The sequence below is a fragment of the Grammomys surdaster genome, unplaced genomic scaffold, assembly GCF_004785775.1.
Source record: "Grammomys surdaster isolate TR1022 unplaced genomic scaffold, NIH_TR_1.0 1164, whole genome shotgun sequence".
In the NCBI taxonomy this organism is placed as follows: Eukaryota; Metazoa; Chordata; class Mammalia; order Rodentia; family Muridae; genus Grammomys; species Grammomys surdaster.
In genome coordinates, this window is record NW_021605583.1 from 4,718,059 (window position 1) to 4,735,948 (window position 17,890).

The 17,890-nt window shown below is 46.9% G+C and overlaps 2 protein-coding genes across 4 annotated transcripts in view; one reads left to right on the forward strand and one right to left on the reverse strand.

The window, feature by feature from the left end:
- The window catches only part of Pcsk7 (proprotein convertase subtilisin/kexin type 7), a 24,321-nt gene extending 18,351 nt beyond the window's left edge, over positions 1-5,970 (reverse strand). Inside the window, exons 1-5 of the mRNA XM_028783661.1 lie at positions 5,855-5,970; positions 4,227-4,346; positions 3,112-3,588; positions 2,356-2,490; positions 1,624-1,789 (exon numbers count right to left, since the gene is read on the reverse strand). Coding sequence (XP_028639494.1) covers positions 1,624-1,789; positions 2,356-2,490; positions 3,112-3,576 — 766 coding nt within the window. The 5' untranslated portion in view covers positions 3,577-3,588; positions 4,227-4,346; positions 5,855-5,970. The remainder of the gene's footprint in view (positions 1-1,623; positions 1,790-2,355; positions 2,491-3,111; positions 3,589-4,226; positions 4,347-5,854) is intronic.
- Positions 5,971-5,987: 17 nt separating this feature from the next.
- Positions 5,988-17,890, forward strand: part of Rnf214 (ring finger protein 214) — a 46,578-nt gene continuing 34,675 nt past the window's right edge. Inside the window, exons 1-5 of one of the 3 annotated variants that reach the window (XM_028783665.1) lie at positions 5,988-6,559; positions 8,001-8,114; positions 12,252-12,762; positions 13,470-13,529; positions 17,645-17,785. In XM_028783665.1, the coding sequence (XP_028639498.1) occupies positions 8,008-8,114; positions 12,252-12,762; positions 13,470-13,529; positions 17,645-17,785 (819 nt within the window). In that variant the 5' untranslated portion in view covers positions 5,988-6,559; positions 8,001-8,007. Of the gene's footprint in view, positions 6,560-7,063; positions 7,190-8,000; positions 8,115-12,251; positions 12,763-13,469; positions 13,530-17,644; positions 17,786-17,890 lie in introns of those variants that run through there. The other 2 variants (XM_028783663.1, XM_028783664.1) reach the window with 2 other exon arrangements.

Below are 17,890 nucleotides of genomic sequence, written 5' to 3' on the forward strand. Positions count from 1 at the left end.
TGACAGGTGGTAGGGCAGTATGTGTGGAAGATCTATACATTCTCTTGCATTTTCGTGTGTGCACAAGTTTCATAGCTACATATGTGGGGGTATGAATGCATTACACTGTGTGTGTGTGTGTGTGTGTGTGTTGGCAAAAAGTTGTCTGTCTTGGACAGCATTCTTCAGAACCCTTGTCTTTGACACAGGGCCTCTCACTGGGACCCAGGGAACCAACTAAGGCTGGTTGGCCAGTGAGCCCCACAGATTCATCTGTCTCTGTGTTCCCAGTACTAGGATTACAAGAAAATCAAATCATTTCTAGCTTTTTACATGGGTGCCAGGAATTGAATTTAGGTTCTCATGCTTGCATGGCAAGCACTTTATGGAACTACACACCAAATCTCTCTTTTGTACTCTGGATTTTATACCATATATAAGATTATTAGTTTAAAAAAATGTTTTTTTGTTTGTTTGTTTTGGGACAGAGTTTCTCCGTGTAGTCCTGGTTCTCTTAGCACTCACTTTATAGACTAGGCTGGCCTTGAATTCAAGAGATCTTCCTGCTTCTGCTTCCTGAGAGCTGGGATTGAAAGCATGTGCCACTACAGTCTGTCTTTTTTTGTTTGTTTTTTTAAAGACAGGGTCTTAGCGAGCTTAGGCTTGTTTTAAACTTACTACACAGCAGAAGATGATCTTGAATCCCTGATCCTCCTGCCCCTACATCCCAAATTCTGGGATTATGGACAGGTGGGTATGTACTACCATGCCTAGCTTTCGAGTGTCTTATTACTACCATGCTTAAACTCAGATCTAATGATCCTGAGAGCACTGGGTTAAAATATAGGCAATTTAAGACTTTCCCTCTTAGCTTGGCATTACATGTGAGACACCCAGCTTAGTGACTGACATAATGAAGGAATTAAGTAAGCGGCATTCATCCCCTTTGCTACCCCAGTGACGCTCAAGTCTTTCTCTAAAACGGAGTGGGTCACACTGTGGAGATAAGGTATCTAAATGGGGATTTACAGAGTGCTGAGGCCCCCTGCTGGAAAGCACGAGGGTTACAGCCAGCCTGTTGAGGCTCTAGGTTCCCAGGGTTCAGGAGTGCTCATCCTTTCCCATTGAGCCACAAGACTGGGAGATGAAGAACCATATAGCTACCTCTTTTAAGAGCCATACAACTAGGCTCTCTTAAGAGAATGGAGAGCAGGGACTGGAGAGGTGGGAGTGAGAGAGCAGCCTCCATAGATGTGGGGTTGTGGAAAACAAACTATGAGGAGGCACTTGATCCACAGCAGTCAGCTCAAAGGAGGGGTCAGTCATGTGGGTCAGTGGTGAGCAGAGACGTGATCACAAACAGGAAAGAGACTTGAGGAGGTGCCGCTTGAGATCCATACAGCCCACAGTATAAGCATCTGCACATTTATCTGTTTTATACTGTATACTAAATACTGTTGCTAAAAGCCTACTGGAAACCTCACAGCCCTGAAAAAGTCAGTGAGTTAATTAACTGCTAGGCTCTTACTCCTCACTCTAGGCTACAGACATCTGAGGGTATGAGAAAGAAATTTCAGAATGGGGAAGGCAGAGAATGATCATGTGTTCCCGGAGCTTCCCAAGGACGGCTGAAGCATGAGTTACCTGCTATTCTGCTCCCATAGGCCACGCCTACTGCACAGAAGCTGTTGTTGGGTACAGCGGCAATCTCTCCTGCACACCGGGTCCCATGGTGGTTCCCATTCTCCTCGTCAGGGTGGGGCATAGGATCTGGGTCATTAGAGTTGAGGTCATAGCTTCCCTCTGGGCTCTGAAACGTTTAAGGGTCAACAAGGGGTTACTTACTGGTTTGAAGGAGTCAGTTCCTAAACATCAGGGAGAACAGGAACTGGGAGTTTCCACCTCCAAATCAGGGTAAAGTCCACTGCCTTGAGCAAACAAGGGTTATCAGACAGGAGCCAAGGACACTGACAAGGGCCAGAGATTTTTTTTGTTTTGTTTTAATCAGACTTCTCTCTTGTCTGGTATAGGACTGTGCCCACTGCTTGGGGGAAATCTGGGATAAAAGATTTCAGACTTTCTTTTTTTCTTTTAAAGATTTATTTATTTTACATATGTGAGTACACTGACATTGTCTTCAGACACACCAGAAAAGAGATCTCATTACAGATGGTTGTGAGCCACTATGTGGTTGCTGGGACTTGAACTCAGGACCTCTGGACTTGGGCTTTAACTGCACAGTTGGGAAGCTGACTGAGGAAGGAGACAGGAACACTACCCCTCCCAGGCTGTCTGCCTTGGCTCAGCGCCTTCTAAGGAAAGGGGACAAAAGGGAAGGAGCAGGGTGGCAGCAAGGGCTCACTCCAGGCCACTCACATAGTTGGGTGCGATGTCCTGGATGGTGTGCTCCACTCCGTCATCCACCACCACCACCGTCACCCCTCGGCCTGTTACATTTCGCTCCCACACACCTGTCACGTTGATGTCTCTTCCTGGACTCCGCCGATTATTCTGTAGAAGACAGAAATCAACCAAAACATAGCTCAGCCCAGAGAGACAAGTTAAAGCTACCCCTTCCCTTGGCTTCTATCAAAGAGCCAAACAGAGGCTACAGACCAACAGGTTAGTGGGGAACAGAGCCAGACGGGCACATGAGAGTCCTGCCCCTCCGACTGATTCTCGGTCTCACTTGTGGTAACTCAAGGGCGAAGTGGTGGCTAGGGCGAAGTGGTGATTATTACGCAGTAAAGTTAGCGATCAGCCTGTACATAACAGAGTCCACCACGATTAAGACACTTTTCTAAAGGTTTCATTTGCACACCTATTGTTTTAGCAGTCACTCCATGAAGTATGTACTGCTACAACCTCCGTTTTACAGGTGGGCACAGAAAGGTGAAACGGCTCAGCCACAGGCACATGCTACAAAGTGGAAGGCTAGAACTGGAGCGCAGGTGGACTAGCTGCAGTGAGTGCACTCATCCTCAGCACGGCCTTGTTCTTCACAGCAGACAGGGAAGGTATGGGCTAAGAGCATGTCTACAGACATGTCCCCTTCAGTGAAGTACAGGCAGTGGGAGCAAGCCTCAGTCAAAGGCACACTAGAGCAGGCCTGTCTGTCTCAGCGGTACTTACCAGGTGCCACTGTTGAGGATACTTGGGATCATTGAAGTGGATGCTGCGCTTGGCCCTCTTCAGCAGTTTCTGCTCTGAGTGCCAGCGCACAGCTTCATGCCTGGCTAACACAGCCTCTGCCTGCTGCCGCATGGCCTCCACCTCCGTGGCTTGCCTGTGCCCAGCTGGCTGGACAAGGAGGTAGTGGCCTTGGAGCTCTCCAATGCGCCCAGCGTTCACCAGCCCTGCTGCCTGGGCCACAGCGTCTGCCTGTTGTGTCAGACTCTCTTCCTTCCTCTCGCCTTCTAGGCTGTCCAGATGTACGGCCCAGCTTAGCCCCCCTGCACCCAAGGTGTCAAGCCCACCTGCCTCTGATAGGCCCATGACCTGGGGAAGCAGAAAGCAGACAGCTAATTCCAGCCAGAGGCAGATGGGCAGGCCCAGGCGGGCATCCGAGTGTGGAACTTTCTGCCTCCCTTTCGGCATCAGAACAGCAGGCTGCAGACAAAGGGAAAAGAATAAGAAAAGAAAAAAAAAAAAGCCAGCAACTGTAGGAATCTCAGAGAATGACTGTGGTCCATCAGTGTGCCCCCCTTGGGAAGCCCAACACACCGCATTCAAGTGATTAGTCACTTGACATTCATGGTCTTTCCCTCTCCTACCAATTACATACGTTCCTAATCAAAGTGTTAACCCCCCAGGTAGAGTATGACCCAGGGCTAACCCCGGGGGATGACTCCTATGGCACAATGGACCATCCCTTGGTGCCACAGTATCCTGGTATCATCCAGGTGCTCGTGGGCTTCAGGCTGTCCACTCAGGCACTCCAAGTACACATCACTTCCATGACTGACAGCATCAGGACCACAGGCTCCTCTAAGTGACTGACAGCATCAGGACCACTTTTTTTTTTTTTTTTTTTAAAAAAAACTTGATCTCATTGTGTAACTCTGGCCATCCTGGTACTCACTATGTAGGTCATCATGCTGACCTCAAATTCACAGAGCTCTACCTGCATCTACCTGGGATTACAGGCATGGGCCACCACACTCAACTCTAGCTCCCTCTTATTTAGACACAACAAAAGTCTTTTTCCCAGTTGACCTCTGTCTCCGACTGAGGGGCCCCATTCCTACCTGGGCCCTCTATGAAGTTTAGGTCCTGGTCTGGGTAACCATACCACACTCATTTTGTGAAACTGGAGGGAGATGTCACCTTCACCGTGAGTGGCGTCGACTGGGAATACAGCTGCAGACCTGTGGGCCCAAAGAACAGGAACAATAACAAAAAAAAGATGTCTCATCAAAGTCAGCAAAGCAGAAGCTACAGTGAAGGTTAGGCCTGAACAGTGACCAGTGTTAAGTATCATTTCCGGGGATCTAAAACAGGTTATAGACTGGGAGACATCCATCACAACAAGGCCATACCAATACAGAACCCAGATACACCACTTCTTGACCTATCATGTCATTCTCTTCTTGTTTGCTTCTTTTAAGGCTTAGTAAGACCTAACTGTTAGCATCCTCCATTACCTGGAAACTGGCAATCCAGCCCCTCGAAGTCCAGATAGGAAAATCAGGTAGAAAGACAGATAAAGAAAATGAAACAGCAGGTATAAATGCATGTGGGTAACTGGGAGAGAGGAAATGACTGGCAAGAAGATCCCTATCTCACCAAGTTGGGTTTTCAGTGAGGGCACAGGCTCCAGCCCCGTCTTCAACCACCCAAAAGAAAAAAAAAACCACCAAATTAGAACTATCGAGCAACTGTGGGGGCAGGCAAGGCACATGTGGGGTCCTGAGCCTTTGAAACTCACTACTGTCTACCAAGCCCACTCTGGAGCAGTCTTGGTACCCAGACATACACTCGGATGGTGCCAACTTAAAAAAACTCTGGAAAAGACTTTTACCAAAGACTCCCTGGACTTCACTCACTTCACCAGGGTGCCCTGGAACTCAAGAGACCAGCCTGCTTCCGCCTTCAGAGTGCTGGGATTATAAAGGTGTGTGTCACCAACACCCAGTTTAAACAAACTTTCTTTATCTAATAAAGGTTGGCTGAGAACTCATGATTCTCTTGCTTCCACCCCTTTATTGCCATTATTACAGGTGTGGGCCACCATGCCCTTAAGTTCCCTGCCATAGTTCCTCTTACATTCTTCCTGCCCCTGAGCTACTTTGATTTGTCCCAAGATATCCAGGCGCCTTCCCTAGTCTGCATATAAGTAAATCCAGAGTCTGGTTTGGTAGCAGTCATCCACCCAGGTAGGCTCCTACAGTCTCTGTAGATTCCAACAGAGATGTCTGGAAGAGAAACCGAGCCTGTTTCTGTCGCCCAGGGGCACAGCAGCACTTAATTCTCAGGCTTCTGGGCAAGAAATCTTAAGCACGCTCTGAAAATAGATCTCCCACTTCCTCATCTACCTTAGGGTAGAAAGACACCTTTCCTGTTCAGGATTGTGCTCTTAAGCCACCGTGTCCTTCAAGCCCCTTCACCCCGCTCACAGGAACCAGGGTCCGTACAAAGAGTTAGTTTACTGATAGTCCCCGCGGACTCGGCTGTTGTGTGCAACGCGCCTTGTCTCTCATTAGGACCAATGCTGTCCGGAACCTACGACCCGGAGGCCGGGTCCCTCTGGGGTCGCCCACGCCAGGACCCAAGGTGCCCTCGGCGCAGCACCTCCTCCGAAGACGCCGACCAGCCCTAGTCCAGGGCCGCCCGTATATCCGAGGTCCAGCCCGCCTACATCGACTCCCCAACTCACCCACAGCCTCCGTTGCTCCTGTTGCTGCAGCCGCTGCCGCCGCCGCCGCAGCCGCCACCCTGCGGAACTCTGGGCTTCCCGGGAGCCGGAGGCGCCACTGACAGCAACATCACTTCCGCCCGGCGCCGCAGCCAATCAGCGACCGGGCCTGCGGCCTCTTGACCGGCGGGGCCGAGCTGCGGGCGCTCGGCCGACGCCCGCCGACGGCTTCTGCCACCGGCCCGTGCGGGCTGTGGGAGTTCCGGCGGCCCGAGTCCTCGTGTCCTCCGCCACAGGACCTCCCCCCTCCGTCAGAGGGCCGTCGTCCTTCATGGCGTCCTCTGTAAGGACCGTCTCGGTTCCGACCTCTAAACACCTCTCGCGGCTCTCCTCCGTCGGACTGCCATAGCCTTGACTCAACCCCATACACTCCTCAGAGAAGCTCTCGCCTCCATCCGGCCGCCGTCTCTCTGGCCCGCCTTCCCTCGGCCTCCGCTGGCTCTCAGGGCTGTCCCTCAGTGGCTCGGTGGCCCCGGGGTACTGCCCGTGCCTGCCGCCAGAGGGCGCCGTCGGTGGCGGCCGCGCACCCCGCGGGGACGCTCCTCTCGCCGCCCCGGCCTCGCCCCCCTGCGCTCGCGCCGCCGGAAGTGGGAGGTGCCGCGCGCGGGCCGGCGCTCGACCCCTCCCCCAGGCTCGGCCGTCCCCTCCCCCTCTGCGCCCGCTCAGGTGCGTCCCTTCCCTCCCCCCGCTTTGCTCCCCGGGGGCGCGGCGCGGGAGGTGTGTGCGGGGCGGCGCGCGGGTCGGGGCGGCGGGAGCAGGGGGCGCGGCGGGGGGCGGGGAGGGGGCGGCGGGGACGGGGGCGGGAGCCCGGCCTGGCAGTGGGACCGGGGGGCTGGCGGCCGGTGGGGACCGAGGGGATCGGGTGGAGGTGGCGCTGGGGCCAGCGTAGCGGCAGCTCCCGGTGCAGAGTGGCGGTGACCACCCGGGCGCAGCTTCCCCCCATTGTCCCCTTCTGCGTCGCCGCCGCCTGGCTGGTGACCATCACCCGGGCTGTGGGATTCCCTTGGGCATACTGGACTGACTCTCCAGCCAGATGTGCGACCCCCACCCCTCTCGCTTTGGGTTCTAGCTGCAGTGTTTCACGTATGACCCCTTGCCCTAAGGTTTTCGTTTACCGGGCATCGGTGACCCAGACCTTGTTTTCTGTCGGAGGCAGCGATCTCGACCCTATCGGAGGCAGAATGTTTGCATCCGAGATGCAATAATGGCGTTTTCAGGGCCCGTTTTCACTCAGGAGCGTTTTATTATGAGAGGAGACTGAGGCACTGAGCCTGACTATTGATTCAGCCTGACTCGGTATCTGTTCTTGTGCATTCTTCTGGGTTCAGAGGTATTCATGTGATGCTGTCAAAATAAAAGCAGGAATGGCTACTAATCCTACCTTCACCATCGGGCTTTTCTTCTCACCATAGAAGGCGGAGTTTATTTTGCAGCAGAAAAAAAACAAAGATGCTCTTAAAAATAAAAATGTAAAAAAACGTCTTCTTGGGTTCCCTGACTTGAGTTGCCATGTTTTTCAGCATCTCCGTTTTCTCCTGGAGTAACCAAGTAGTAACCTGTTTTGCCACAATGGTAACTTGCTAGTGGGGCATTGGCAGATACCAGATATTCCAATCTGTAGGAAAGGAATACTGTCAGGATAAAAGACACACCCCACAGAGATGGTTCGGGATGACTTGTTCTTGGAAACAACCTCGCAGAAACCCTTAAATTAATAGAGAATGCTTTGACTGCAACAGCCAAAAGAAATTTAAATATAGTATTGATTCTGGGCTAAAAAGGTCAACTTTAATACATGGTAGTAGACAAAGTAGGTGTATGGACCATTTGGAACAATCTGATCAGATTATCATCTGTTTGAAATGACTGCATTTCTCTCAAGAACAAAAGTAAAATCTTTGCTTAGACTCCTGATATTTACGTATGTATGACAGCTCCTGAGGGCTCTTGCTGACTGGGACTTAGGGCAGGAAATGGCTTTTTTTTATTACCCTCCTGCAGAATACTCTTTCTTAGGTGTTTGGAGGAGCTGACACAGTGAGCATTGTGTAGAGGAAAGCTTTTAGCTTTGTAACTTGTGTCTTTTCATTTGTTTCTGAATGTCCAGAGTGCAGATGGCGGCCTCTGAGGTAGCTGGCCTTGGGGCTGGTGCCCCGGGTTCTTCGGAATCTTCTGCTTTGTGTGCTTCCAAGTCAGACGAGTCTCTCCCAGATGGCCTAAGGTAATGTGCAGACTCTTGAGGAGAAAGCTTCTTTGAGTAAGGGGCTTTTGGGATGGGCTTCTGAGCATCTCTTCTTTCCTCTTTGGAGCTCTAGTGACACTTCTGCAGATTAAGGTTTTTTCCCCCTCCCTCAGATTATTATTATTTTTTTTTTTACAGTAGGGACTGCTTGATTTTTATATAGTGTCCTACATGGCAACTGATTCTTGGGAAGGCATACTAGGTTAAGACAAGTATCAACACATTATAAATGCATGTATTTCCTTGATTTGTCCTATACCAACTCTGTGTTCATTTAACCATCTTTGTGTGTCTTGCTCGTTTTCTTCTTTCGTTTTTTAGACAAGTTGTACCCTTTGTAGCTCTGGTTGGCCTAGAATTCACTGTGTAGACCAGGCTTACCTCAAACTCAGAGCAATCCACCTCTCTCTGCTTCCTGATTACTGGGATTAAAGGGATGACCCACTATGTGTGTCTATACTCATGTCTTTACAAAATTATTATTTATTGTATATTATGTGTGATGGGTTGGGGAGGTGTGTGTACATTTGGAGGTCAAGAGGACAGCTTTGTGGATTTGGTGCTTAACTATTATGTGGGTTTTAGGCGGCAAACTCATGTTACCAGGCTTTTGTCGAGAAACCTTTACCTACTGAGCCATCTACTTACTTACAAGACACATGGTTATATAGGTAGATGTATCTGTACACAATGTAAGCATAATCACAGATTATATGTGTATCTGTTCATATTTATATCTGTTAATATATCTTATTGCTTACTGTTTCATATATATTATGCCTTTAAGATGTATTATTCTTTTTTCTTCCATCCAAATTTGTTTTTTTTATTATATTAGTTATTTAATTTATTTTTTCTTCTTGAGACAGGGTCTCACTATGTAGTTCTGGTTGACCTGGAGCTGACTGTGTAGACCAGGCTGACCTTGAGCTTAACAGAGATCCATCTAATTCTGCCTCTCAGGTGTTTAAATTTAGTGTTTGTGTGTAACATACATGTCACAGTTTTCATGTGAAGATCAAGAAAATTTGCCAGCATTGGCTCTTCCACCATGTGGGTCCAGGGGAATCTAAGTGTGGTGATTAGTCTTGGTAGGCTAGTGCCTTCACACACTGAGCTGTTTCACTGGCTTCAAGACTTTGTTGTTGTTTGTTTTTGAGACAGTCTCTTGTAGCTCAGGCTGGCCTCAAACTCACTATGTAGCCAAGGCCAATCTTTCTGTCTTCACCTCCCAAGTGTGTGGGACATCACACTTAGCTTTTCCCTCCAAAGTCTTGAGAGCAGGAGTTGTAATGATCTAACTTTGCCTCTTAAGCCTGACTAATACATTGTTATGTGCAATATTGAACTAAATTGCCTGGGACCTAATATAATAGGTAACACTGTACCAACAGCTATGTGCACATTAACACATTCAACCCTCATGCAAGTCCCAGGGGTTAATATTCCTATAACAAGTGAGGAAACAGACTCAGAGAGGCTGGTGATTTGCCCAGAGTTACAAAACTGTGTTGGAGTCAGGACTTGAACTCATTAAGTCTGACTTAAGCAGCTAACAGCAGGTTATTGAGTGATCTCTATGTTAGGTGGACAGTACTATTTCTACTTTAGAAATGGAATAACTTGTCTAGAGGCTAGTACATTGTAGAGTTTATATTTAAGCCTGGGTATTGTATTTGACCAGGTTTATAATTAAGTTCCCTTTCCCCATTCCACAGTTGGCATTCAAGAAGAATCACTGGATGTTTGCTGGGGGAGGCAAAGACATTTTGTTTTAGTGGCCTTTCTCCTCCTGTAAATAACCCTTCATCCATGCCTGTATTAACTCTAATTAAACTTACTGGCCCACTAAAAATGTAAATAGAAATTAGCCAGGCTGTGGTGGTGTACGCCTTTAATCCCAGCACTTGGGAGTCAGAGGCAGGTGGATCTGTGAATTTGAGGCCAGCCTGGTCTACAGAGTGAGTTCTAGGACAGCCTGGGCTACACAGAGAAATCTGTCTTAGGAAAAAATAACTAACTAACTGACTGAGTGTGTTTGTAAAGATTTCTATAGCACAGATAGTCAGTGGTCCTGAGGGAAGACCCCTTCATCTGAAGCCTGTGTCGGTGCTGGCCTGGGCCAAGTGAAGGGTGAGCTGACAGACTCTGTTGTACACACTGCAGCAGGGGAGGGAAGACAGCAAAGACATTTGATATAGACCTTTACATTTTTTATTTATTAATTTTTTGAATTTTTTTGAGACAGGGTTTCTCTCTGTAGTCCTGGCTGTCCTGCAACTTACTCTGTAGACCAGGCTGTCCTGAAACTCACAGAGATCCTCCTGCCTCTGCCTCCTGAGTCCACTGGGATTAAAGGCAAGTGTCACCGTGCTCAGCTATTTGTTTCCTTGATGTACATTGGCATTTTGCTTACCTGTATGTCTGTGTAAGGGTGTTAAACTAGAACTAGAGTTAGGACAGCTCTAAGCTGCCGTAGGGTGCTAGGAATTGAACCCATGTCCTCTTGAAGAGCAGCCAGTGTTCTTAATCACTCAGCCATCTTTCTAGCCCCTAATATGACATAGACTTAACTTGTGAGCGAAAGACTGGCTCTGAATGTTAGATGTCATTCTAAGTATGCTTTAAGGTTCCCTTGAAAAAGTGCTGAATTGGCCAATTGTGAGAGTCCCTGCCTTTAACGTTAGCACTCAGGAGGCACAGGGAGATGGGTTTCTAAGAGTTCAAGACCTGTCTGATCTATTAAATATGAGTGCCAGGCCAGTCAGGGCTACACCGTGAGACCTTTTCTCAAAGAAGAAAAAAAAAGAAGAAGACAAGCAAAAACAAGTAGTACACTGGTTCTGGCTTAGTAAACAGTGTGTGCCCAGCCTGTGCAAGTGTTCATTCCCTAGACCTAGGGGTGAAAGCGAAATTAAACATTATCTTTGACAAATGACAAAATTCCCATCCCTGATGTTAAATATATATTTGTTTGCTATATGGAATAAAATTTCCATTGGCAACTTCAGTTATGAATTCAAAATTTTACCTTCAAAGCTGAATATAGTGGCTTATGTCCAGAATCCCCAGCACGTGGATGCTGGTGCAGCGTGGTTGCCATGGTTTCGAGGCTGGTCTAGGCTACATGTGAATGCCATTTTCAGCCAGGACTACGTATCAAGATGCTAACACAAAGAAATAAAAGTGAAATCTGACTCTAAATTACTTGAGGTTATACTCTGTCAAAATGTTAAGTCAAATAGTGGTTTTGTTCAAAGATCTATGTGATGCATTTAAAGAACAGTTATTATTTTTAGTTCAAGTAAGTGTGTGTGTGTGTGTGTGTGTGTGTGTGTGTGTGTGTGTGTGTAAGCCAAGGACAACGTTTAGGAGTTTCTTTTTCCACTGTGGGTTACAGGGCAGGGACTTAATTCAAATCATTAGGGCTTGCACAGCAAATACTTACCCAATAAGCTACCTTACTTTACTAGTAAAATTATTTTGTGGAACATGAAGTTGGAATAAAAACAAGGTTTTGCCAGGTGTGATGGTGACACCTTTAATCCCAGCACTTGGCGCTAGAGGCAGGTAGATTTCTTTGAGTTCAAGACCAGTCAGTGAGGCCCTATCTCAAACAAACAAATCTAGATATTTATGAAAATAGGCATAAGTTAGTATATGTAACTACTGTAACTAGCATTGTGCTGTTTTTTCCTATTCACAAGAGCTGTTGGCATCAGGTGTTTATTTTTAGATCTTGAGGGTCACTTGTTTTTAAGCATTTACTATTAGCCACTCCCAGAACTTTCTCGGGGTCTCACCTACCATGTTGGAATACCTAGAAATTGTTGGATAGAAAGAAGTTTGTTATGATTGTGGAGAAGGCCTATAGCATCTAGTTTTGTTCTCGTGGCTGTGTTGGGGGATGGGGCTCATTAGTAGAGCACTGTCCAGCACGAGTTTGATCCCCAGGACTTCAAAACAGTATCATATTTCATCTTTCAAAAGTTGATTGAAGAATTCCTTCTTTTGTGGTGCTAGTAACAGAATCCTGGGTCTGAGGCATGCTAGTCAGGTGATGTACCACTGAGCTACAACCTCATCCCAGAAATTTTTTTTTTTTTTTTTGGATAGCCCCAAAGACTCTGCCCAGAAGCAGAAGAACTCGTCTCCGCCGAGTGTAAGTAGCCAAATGTTAACCAAGGAGAGTAACAGAGATGCCCATTTGGAACATCCAGAGCAGGATCCTGGTTCATCAGTGGGTGACACTACAGCAGCGCACGAGGAAGTCTTAGGAGAAAACTTGGTAGCCACGGCCCTTTGTCTTTCTGGCAATGGGTCTCAGTCTGATGTGAAAGACTTGACCAACCCAGCAGGAGAGGAGGGGGACACGAGCCTCCAGGAGAGCCTCCTTCCAGTCACTCGGTCTCTTAAGGCAGGGTGCCAGTCAAAACAACTTGCCTCCAGGAATTGCTCTGAAGAGAAATGTCCAGCAGCCTCCATCCTAAAGGAAGGTAGCAGGGATACAGGCTTGGACTTCCGACCTGTAGTACCGCCCACAAATGGGCTTGAAGGAGTCAGAGTGGATCAGGATGATGATCGGGATAGCTCGTCCTTGAAGCTCTCTCAGAACATTGCTGTGCAGGTCAAGTATCACGTTTCTACTACTAAAACAGAATTGGGGGAGGGGAGGGGAGGAGAACTGCAAGGTGTCATGTTTTGCTAGTAGTCATCACACAGTTTGCAGAAGTGTCATGTCATGGCTTCATTCTGCGTTGCAGAAACAAGAAAGGCAGTGTGTAGTTGTATAGCATGCAGGAATTACCACGCCCTCTGTAACCTCTTTGGTGAAAACTCGATTGCTGTAGATCCTTAGTGTTTATCCTTTCCATTCTTTCCTCTCAGTTTTTTATTTCTCAAGCCAGGGTTGCTCTGTGTAGCCCTAGCTGTCATGAAACTCAGTATGTAGACCAGACTGACCTCAGATTCTCAGACTGCCTGCTTCTGCCTCCTGAGTGCTGGGAACAAAGGCGAGCACCCCCGACCCAGCTAGCATCCATACTTTGCAACTCTGCTCTGTTGCTTGTCTAGGCTGCATCTTAACAAGTAAATGAATGCTGCTTTCTGGTGCCTGAGTGCTTTGTTGTAGGAAGGACTATGGGTACATAGGCTGCTTTCTCTCAGGCATATGGTGGACTGTTTTGTGGGGTAAATAAAGACTGCCTCAGAGATGGCAGTATCTGCAAGCACTCTGTTGCTGCTTTGCTCTTTGTTGCAGGTTTCTAGACGAATAACTCTATTTGTGTTAAAGTGACTTAAAGTCCTGAATACGATTGTTCCTTCTTTTTGTAGACTGACTTTAAGACCACAGATTCAGAAGTAAACACAGACCAGGATATTGAAAAGAATCTGGTAAGTGTGTGCTTAAATGTCATTGTCACATAAAGCTGTTGGAGTACAGGATATAGAAGCATTGTCATCTAGGCTAGGGAAAGCGCAAATCTCCATAAAATCCCTGACAGTGGGATTGGACTGCCTCGCCTAGTCTGATACATTTTAGCAATCTCTCTTATGCCAGTCCTGCTCTGAAAGGAAGATAGGATCTCTGGAGTTCTTGCCACCTCTCCTTTCCATTTAGGGATGCAGCCTGTTTTCTTTCTGTTTTTTTGTTGTTGTTGTTTTTTTTTGTTTTGTTTTGTTTTTTGTTTTTTGTTCTTGTTTTTTTCGAGACAGGGTTTCTCTGTGTAGCCCTGGCTGTCCTGGAACTGACTCTGTAGACCAGGCTGGCCTCGAACTCAGAAATCCGCCTGCCTCTGCCTCCCAAGTGCTGGGATTAAAGGCGTGCGCCACCACCGCCCAGCCTGTTTTCTGTTTACTACTATCTACGTCCTAATGCTCTGTTTTTTGTTTTCAGTTCTTTATTTTGAGGTAGGCTTTCAAATGATGTATCTCTGGCTTGCCTCAGACCTTGAGTGTTGCCTCCTGAATCCTGGGCTTGGAAGTTTGCACCATCTTGTCCATACTCTCTGTGTTTGACAAAGGTCTCGTTCTGTTGCCAGGCCAGTCTTGAACTCACAGAAGTCCTCCATGGCATGGCTGTAATGACAGGAGTGAGCCTCCACATGGGTCTTCTGCTTTGCATGAAACAGGGTTTCCTGTAGCCTAGGCTGGCCTTGAATTCACAATGTAGGAGGGGGACCTTTAGCTCCTTATATTCTTGCCCTCACCTTCCAAGTGCTGTGAAATTTTTAATATAAGATATTTTGTTTTGTTTTTGAAATAGAGTCTCACTGTGTAGTTTTGATATACCTGGAACTCACTGTTTTAGGCCAGGCTGGCCTCACGCTCACATAGATTGGCCTGCCTCTGCCTCCCTAGGGTTGTGGTTAAAGGTGGTCATTCTTAACATTCAAGCTTAACCCTTTGCAGATGAAGCATCTCCATGTTTTAGCAGTATTCTTTTATTATGAGCCCCTCTTAGCTTGGTTACTTTTATCCTGATAGGCTCCATTTTCATCAAGTTTTTTAAAATTAAATTTTATTCATTTAATAATTTTTGAGTTAGGGTCTTACTGTGTAAGTCTGGCTAACCTTGAACTCACTATATAGACCAGGCTGGCCCTGAACTTGAAGAGATTCCCCCTGCTTCTGCCTAACAAGTTCTGGGATTAAAAGGCATCAAGCCTGGCCCCACTGGTTTTTGTTTTAAAAGCTGATCCCCCATGGGTATGGTGGTACATACCTATAGTCTTCGCACTTAGGAGATAGAGGCAAGAAGACCGGGAGTTCAAGGCCAGCCTTAGTTATGTAGTACGTTTGAGGCCAGCCTGGATACATGAGATGCTGTCTCAAAAAGCTAGCTCTGCAAACCAAATAAAATATTTTGGGTAGATTATAAGTAGTTACAGTATACTGGCTTTGAACCGTTGGGTTTTACGTTATAGACTGTTTGTTAAGCTTAACTCACTAATCGTGTTACAGTGTCATGCTTTTGTCGCTTCGCAGTTCCTTTTCGTCTGCATTGCTTACTTAGATATATTCTTTACTGTCCCTTGGTAGTTGGTTGGTTTGTTGTTGTTTAAATGAAGTCTCACTATGTAGACCAGGCTAGCTTTGAGGCTATAATCCTACTACCACTTCAGCCTCCCAAGTTACAGGTTGGGAGGTTACAGGTGAGTGCCACCAGACTGAGTGGCACTGAGGAGTTGTATTTATTTTTATTTTGAAGAAAAGGTCTCAAGGCTTAGGCTCGCCTCAAACAGTCCTTCTGCCTCTCCTCTGAATGCCAGGGCTTCTCTAGGTGTGGAGCTCAGGTTTGCTTTTCTGCAGTACTGGGGATTGAGGCCAGGCTTTGTGCAAGGCAGTCATGCACTTCACCAGCTGAACTAATTCCCACCCACATCTGTTTTCTGAGAAAGGATCTTGCCATGATAGTTATGTGCTTGTTTGTTTAGTTTTATAGAAAAAAAAAGGCATGATTACTGAACAAGGGTGGCAACAGAACTTTCTAAATGCTTGGAAAGTTGAAGTAGGAGGATCAGAAGTTTAAGTTCAGCCTTTGCTGCAGTCTGAGTTCCAGATCAGCCTGGTTGCAAAGGCCATATCGTAAAAAAACAGAACAAAACAAAAACAAGACAATTAAATTTTTAGGTGGAGGGTATTCATTTCTTAAAATAGCTCCCTTGTCCCAGTGAGGTGACTTAGTGAGTGAAAGTGCTTGTCACTCATGCCTGATGGGCGGAGTTCCGTCCCCAGAGCTTGGGGAAGAAGGGGAGGACTGGGTTGCAAAGACAGCTTGGCAATCAAAGTACCGGCCCACTGCTCTTCTAAAGGGCCTGAGTTTAGTCCCAGCACTCACACGCCATGCCTCATGGCTGTGGTAACTCCATTTCCAGGGGATCCAGCATCTCTAGCCTTCTTGGGCTCAGTGATTAAGAGAATGTACTGCTCCTCCAGAGGATCTGAGGACAGTTCCCAGCACCCATATCGGACAGCTCTCTCCAGGAATATTGCACTTGTATATACAAACGCATGTGTGCACACACACATACACACTCACAGACAGACAAGTTAAAAGAGCCTAGTCTACATAGCGAGTTTTAAAACAGCCAGGGATGTGTAGAGAGCTTCTGTCTTAAAAAAAAAATAAATAAAAATTAAAAATTAAAAATAAAGGATGCAGCTCTATCACAAAATACCAGGGATAGATCAAAAACGCTTTTGTAAAAGCATGTTTTAATTTTATTTGCTATCAGTGTATGTGACCATGTGTGTGATATGTGTGTAGGTACAGTCCACATGTGTCACAGCATGTATGTAGAAGCCAGAGGGCAACTTTGTGGCACTGGTTCTCGTTTCAGCTTTTTAAAGATTTTTTTAGGTTTATTTTACTGTATGAGTGTTTTGCTTGCATATATGTAAGCGCACTGTGTGTGTGCCTGGTACCTGAAGAGGGCAGAAGAAGACATTAGATCCCTCAGAACTAGAGTTAATAATTATGAGTGATTATGTGGGTGCTGGGGGCCACACTGGTGTCCTATGCAAGAGTAGTAAGTATTCTTAACCACCGAGCCACAAATGTTAATTAACTAACTAGTTAATTATTTAATTTAAAGGCTTTTTGATTTGTTTGTTTGTTCTTCGAGATAGGGTTTCTCTGTGTAGCTCTGGCTGTCCTGGACTCATATTGTAGAACAGGCTGGCCTTAAACTCAGAGAACCTGCCTCTGCCTCCTGAGTGCTGGGATTAAAGGCGTGCCCCACCACTGCCCTGCTCAAATTTTTATTTTTTAATTATCTGAGTATGTATATATGTGTGGGGTGTGTGTGTATGTGTTTTAAATAAAACAAACTGTGGTTTGGGCTAGCTTCGAACTCAGTGATCCTGTGAGTGGGTATCCAGCTTTGTTCTTTACTTCCTCACTGTCTTGCTCCTATCAGATAACAAAATGTCCCTTTCCTCTTTTTCTCAAAGATCGGCAAGCATTTTTTGGTAAAGGGTCATGCGCCAGAGGCTGCATTTGGCCCACATGCTATGGGTTGCTAACCCTGCTTTAGCACGGTGTCGAGAACTGGTACATTCTGCAGTGATGGAAATGGGCTCAGTCTCGGCTCTCTGGTATGGTGGCCACCAGTCACAGGTGGCCTTTGAGTCCTTGAAATGTGGCTAGGCCCCTGAGGGCCTGGTGTTTCTGTTTTATCCTATTTGATTAACTTCAAGTTACATAGCCACATGCAGCTAGTAGCTATTTTATCGGACAGTGCAGCCACATCTTAGCTATAGATTGAGGGTACAGTTTGCCCGTCCATGCAGGAAGCCCTGGGTTCAATTCCTACAGTGTAAACTAGGTGTGATCCATACCTGTAGTTGCTGTACATGGGCAATGCAGGTGAGGTCAGAAGTTCAAGACTATCTTTGGCAGCATAATAAGACGGATGCTACTGAGCTGTCTAAGACACTTCTCAAAACAAAAACTGCTGACGGTTTCCTGGCTAAATTGGGAATAAAACTTTTGTTGTTCTCAATAGGACAAAATGATGACAGAGAGAACTCTGTTGAAGGAACGTTACCAAGAAGTCCTGGACAAGCAGAGGCAGGTGGAGAGTCAGCTCCAAGTGCAGTTAAAGCAGCTTCAGCAGAGGAGAGAAGAAGAGATGAAGAACCACCAGGTAGTCTGCAGAGCCTGACCTGGGGATGTAGTCAGTGGAACCACCAGGTAGTCTGCAGAGCCTGACCTGGGGATGTAGTCAGTGGAACCACCAGGTAGTCTGCAG